Genomic DNA, 5,486 nt, shown 5'->3' with positions numbered 1-5,486 from the left:
GGGGGGGGGGGGGGGGAGCTGCGTTGTCAGCTGACTTGATGTGTCTTTATTTCCTTTCATAGTCGTACTTGTGCATGTCAAGGACTTGATCCAGAAACTTGTGGAGCGTCATTCTCATTTGGCTGTTCATGGAGTATGTATTTCAATGGCTGTAAGTTTGCCAGAAGCAAAAACCCCAGGAAATTCAGGCTTCTCACTGATGACCCTAAACAAGTAAGATTTATTTTATTTATTTTATTGTTTTGTTTTCCTCCAAATACTTATTCAGATGATTTTCAGAACTAGAAATGAAATCTATGGATATCCACCCCTTCTCTCTCACACATGTATGCATAGCTTATCACACAGGCACCCGATTAAATGTTTTGTAACTGTAGTATTTATAATTTTTCCACTGTATGAAAACTCAGTGTTGTTTACTATGTCTTTAAATACCCTAAAATTATCCTTAAATGCTTCTCTGTATGCATATTTAGCTCCACTGTGTAACTCTGTATGAAATGTTAATTCTTTGTAAGTATAAAATACAGCTAAAGGTTTTTCTAAGCACCACGGCTGCACCTCAGAGATTCAGTCCTTTTGCCTTGTCATAGAAAATTTTGTACCTTGGGTTGCACTGCTTTCGCACTGCTGTCTGACCAGCTGACAACCTGGTCTTCTGTCTGCCATCTAGAATAAACTGTTTTTTCTGTGGACAGGATGTTTTTTAAACACTCTTGAAGGAATGAATACACTAAAATATGATGCAGTGAAATGATATGTAATTGCTGCTTATGAGTGTTAGTGATGACATAAAGCTGAGATAACGCAGAAAATACGGTGATGGATTATGTGAAGTAATGCACCTCTAAAAAAAACCAACCAAATTCAGTTTCTACATTGGAAATATTTCCATGAAGAAGGAGTGAAGGTGTTATAAACTGAAACTGATAACCGCTGCCTGATGAGCATACATTCCTCGGGATAACTCGAAAGTGCCTTTTGTTCTGACTGTAGATGTCTCTTCCCTGTGGAACTCCTAGATAAAAGTATCACGTCTTTACTAGCACGTCTGGCGTGCTTTAAGAGACATATGCTATAGGGCAGTCAGTTACCTAGTTCTCCGTTTGGGTTACCCTGCCGATAATCTTTCTCGGCTCCTGAACTCCACTGCTGCCAGCTACAGAAAAGACCTGGCTGGCTGAAGTCAGGAAATAGCAGAGGTATTCGTGCATTTTTTAAGGTGTGGTGTACACATGCGTATGTACACACAATGTGAAACAGTAACTGTTTCTTGGAAGAGAGAGATGTCAGTTGATTGACTGGAGCTGGATATTCCTCCCAAGTCCTATTTTTTTCTGAAAGAGTTGATGAAGCATCTTTTATGCCTATGTGCATGAATGCAAAACCCTCAAATCTCCTTTGAGTTGTGCTGCCCGCTCGCATTGTGGGTATTCACAAACTTCGTTAGCGCTTAGAGTGGGGAACTTCTGCCTCAGCAGAATAGAGCACACACGGCCCTTCTGCCCTTCTTCTCACTGAATACATGACTAAGGCAGTACAAGCTGAAAAAAGCCCTGCTTGTCTCAAGAGGGAATTTGTTTTATGAATTTTCAATTTATAGAAAAACATATTTATTGGGCATTCTTTCATTTTAGGACTCCTGTTCCTTCTCCTTTGTCCTTTTCTGTTCTCTGTGATCCTGTGTTTTTAGGTTCTCCCCCTGTGTAAGGCTGTGCGTGGAATGTTCTACGCCTGTGTTTTCTCTGTAGGTTTCTAATGTTTTTCATACCGTTAGCTGGGGAATCAACAAAGGCAGCAACCTTTATACGTCCTGTCTAATAAAATACTAGGCTGTGCCAGATCTCTTATGAGAGAGCTCAAATAGATCTTTGATCAGAATACGCGCTGTGCGACTGCAAGCTCTGTTGGTGGCATTACTTCCTCTGAGTCTGTGAAATGGCCACCCTGAGCTCCGTTCCGACACTTAGTCAAGCACATGGCGTTCACAGCAGTGTCTAGAAATGGTACCCCACTCCTGAGAGCTGTCTGGCATTGCCTGTTCACTTGACAGGTAACCTGTAAATTTTTGGAGGAGAATGCCTTCTACCACAGTGTAAAACCAGTTGCCTAAAAGAGAAGATTACTTAACCAGGACATTTTCTAGATGCGTGATCTGAAAGTGCATTCCCTTATTTCTCCTCTTCCGTGGAAGTTGTTTTAAAGCCTCCTTGGATTCTGCAGCTGAGGGGGGATGAGGGTTGCACAGCACGCCGGTACTCCGTAACCGTGTGTGCCTGCAAGGGAAGCACGTGCACCCTTAGCCTACCGCTGTGCAAAGAGCCTCCAGCTGTAGGCGACAGCGGTGCTCAGGCACTTGCAGTGTGCATGCAGGTTGTCAGTGCACCTCAAGTGAAATTACTGGTAAATAATGTTTCTCTGCATTTGGTTTTGTCATTAATTTTTCTAGCAGATACTTCTTTTAGCTAAATACTGGATATTGATGATTTTGCAGATGACATAAAGCTAGGAGGTATAGCAAATTAAGAAGAAGATAGTTCGAAGTCCAGAAAGATTTGGATCATTTGAGGCACTGGATGGAGTGAGATGAGGTTAAGGGTGTAATATACCTAGGTAAGAATAGTACGTAGGATAGATAATTAAGGATGCATTACCTTCAATGCAGTTAGTACAGAAAAACTTGCGGTAGCAATCAACAGTTGATAAACTGGCTATAGTATGAGTTAAGAATACAGTATAATTTTGTAATGTAACATCACATTGAAAAATGTGAACGTATCCTTATATGTTTATATACATTGGTGTTTACAATATATGGTGATAAGTGGTTTGTGGCTTTTTTTTTTAAACAAAATAAAATAAGCTGTTATTTTTTGCCACTCTACAGTATGCAAAACTGAAGCTGCAGTTGTCTCTCAAAGCCTGGCCCTTGGAGGAAAACAAAGTAGGGAGTATGTCACCACCCTTTTCTTCCCCAGTTGATTGGTGATTTTTCCTGGTAAAGCAAAAATTTAGGAAAAGAATTTAGGGATTGTTTCTGTAAATAAGAGCTTAAATGTTACACTGCCATAGAAGCCCACCTAGCTAGTTCCACATAAAGTCCTGAGTTTTGCACTTCCAAAGGACAAAATATTTATCAAATGTTCCTGATAAGAGTTCTGTTGCAATGTTAGAAATACCCCTCTTCCCCTAAGAGCTGAAATTAATGTTAAATGCTAGCGGGAGTTACTCATACGATTAAAAGAAAAAGAAAGTGGAAACCTAGGATTCTTTTAGCAGGGCTGTATCGACATAAATTAAGGCCCCATAAGAAAAACACTAAAAGACGACCTGGGGTTCCATCTCCACTCAGCATGTGGTATAATTATTCTCTCCTAGGTGTTACTTCTCTATTTTTTGTGGAACGTACCTCATTCCTTGACTGTCTATGTATCGGAAGGGGAAAATGATGCAGAAATTAGTTCCTCGTGTGTTGGGTTTCTTTGCCCTAGCAGATATCCTCCATTGTTATTTCGTTGACTTATATTTAACAATTGTGGTATTTTAGTCATGGAAAAGTAGGCTTATTTATGGTTGATGACAAAGGGCAGCAGAACAGAAGTCAGATTAATAAAATATACGATAGAGGCTAACTTGTCAGGCATCTCTAAACTGGATTAGATTCTTTTAAAGGAAATTACAGCGCTCTAAATCTTGCCTTTCTCTGCAGGAGGAACTTCTTGAAAATAATTTGCAAACTTTAGCTACTGATGTGGCTCCGGTTTATAAAAAGCTTGCTCCTGAAGCCTTCCAGAACCAGGTAGGTCTGTGACATTCGGCTAGTGTAGCTGTAGCTTTGAACAGGCAGCGTCGCTTGAAGACAAGATGAAACCCCAAAGTATGTTCAGGGGTAGGAGCTGCAGAGCTCACAGATGTGGTGAATCCCCTTGTTTACTTACAGTGGTTGCTTTATTTGGTTAGTTTTAAAATACTGCACCTTTCTTATTTCAGCTGATGGTTAAGTTATGCCCTGAGCTGTGCATATGTAAAAGGCTTACAGATAATACCATAAATAAAATGTTTTTATTATTTAAAGACATTTTGACTGTGGCTGAGCTGATTATCTCATTGGCATCCAGTCCTAAGTGTTGCATGTTTCATAGGAAAATACATGCTTTCCGATCATTCTTAGTGGCTGCGTTTATTCTGTCTCAAGTGCAGTTGTGCCTCATGGGGTTCCCAGTCGCTCACTTTCAGTCCCAAGTACCTGTAGTTTATTTTACTTTTAGGTGGAGAACGAACACATGGGCCCGGACTGTCGGCTTGGATCCAAGGACGGTAGGCCTTTCTCTGGTGTAACAGCTTGCATAGATTTCTGTGCCCACGCCCATAAGGACACACATAACATGCACAATGGAAGCACTGTGGTATGTACATAGGATTTTCTCATTTGTACTCTTTACTGTTGTGATTACTGTGTGTTTTAAAATGCTGCTTGATTTAGTGGGTACATTTGCATGAAGTTTTTGAAGGTGTTATGACATTAACTGCATGTTCCTATTTATAAATTCCCATGTTATTTGCATCTATTCATTACTGGTCTACAGAGGACATAAGTGCATCGTATTACAGAACAGATCAAGAAAGGTATGGGAGTGATCCTTCCTACAAAATACCTTAATTCTTTTAAGACATCCAAGCCCCTTGGAGAGGACTGGCCATAGGACAGATAAGCTATTCACAGTAGAGGTTTGATGTTCAAAGGCAAATAATTGTCTAACCGAGGAGTTGTATGGACTTCTGTAGAGGAAGAACTAAAACAAACTCATTATTAATTTATCTCCCCGAGGCTCAGTTCTCATCAATTCACTTTTTCTTGCACTGTGCACTTACCAGGCTTCGTGTTCATATAGTTACTCGTCAGAAAGTAGAGGGTATGATACCATGGGGTAGAAGGTGGAGCCAGGTGATTATTATGATCTTTAAGTCTCAGTATGAAAGGAAGACCCACAGATGTGTTTTTTTAGATGTGGTCATTGTACCAAATACCTTGCTGGATTGCTAGTGAGAAAATCAGTTGGGAATTACTCAGTTAAGTGATCATTTAGCAGTTGAGACCATAGTTGTGAAGAAATGATAAAAGATAAAATAAAACTGACAATCTGGGTTTTTTTAGTAGTTAGAGCATTGTAATGCTCTAAATAGCTAGGATGACTTCTTGTACATCAGTGGAGGTAATATTTATGAACAGTTTCTTTATCAAAAGATGCATATCTGGAAAAAAGAAATCCATCTAAAAATCTCTGCTTAGAAACATCTTTTTTTTAAATTAGGAAATGAAAATTGAATTCTTATGTTGCTGTGATTGAATAAAACGTTGCATTTACACATATACTTAACATTTAGCATTTGTATGTAACAGCAATTAAATGACTGGAACAATTGCTTAATATTAATTGTGTGCTTGTATGTTGGGCAAATGTCCGTTGCTTTAAAGTATGGAAGCA

The 5,486-nt window shown here is 39.5% G+C and overlaps 1 protein-coding gene across 1 annotated transcript in view; it reads left to right on the top strand.

Annotated features, from left to right (window-relative positions):
• Positions 1-5,486, top strand: part of TET1 (tet methylcytosine dioxygenase 1) — a gene marked incomplete at its 5' end in the record, with an annotated part of 38,072 nt that overhangs the window by 18,696 nt on the left and 13,890 nt on the right. Inside the window, 3 exons of the mRNA XM_009573339.1 lie at positions 63-213; positions 3,710-3,799; positions 4,269-4,406. Of these exons, the coding sequence (XP_009571634.1) occupies positions 63-213; positions 3,710-3,799; positions 4,269-4,406 (379 nt within the window). The remainder of the gene's footprint in view (positions 1-62; positions 214-3,709; positions 3,800-4,268; positions 4,407-5,486) is intronic.

This window comes from Fulmarus glacialis, unplaced genomic scaffold, assembly GCF_000690835.1.
Source record: "Fulmarus glacialis isolate BGI_N327 unplaced genomic scaffold, ASM69083v1 scaffold7252, whole genome shotgun sequence".
Classification (NCBI taxonomy): Eukaryota; Metazoa; Chordata; class Aves; order Procellariiformes; family Procellariidae; genus Fulmarus; species Fulmarus glacialis.
Note: the sequence above shows the minus strand (reverse complement) of the source record. Positions and strands in the feature narration are given on the sequence as shown.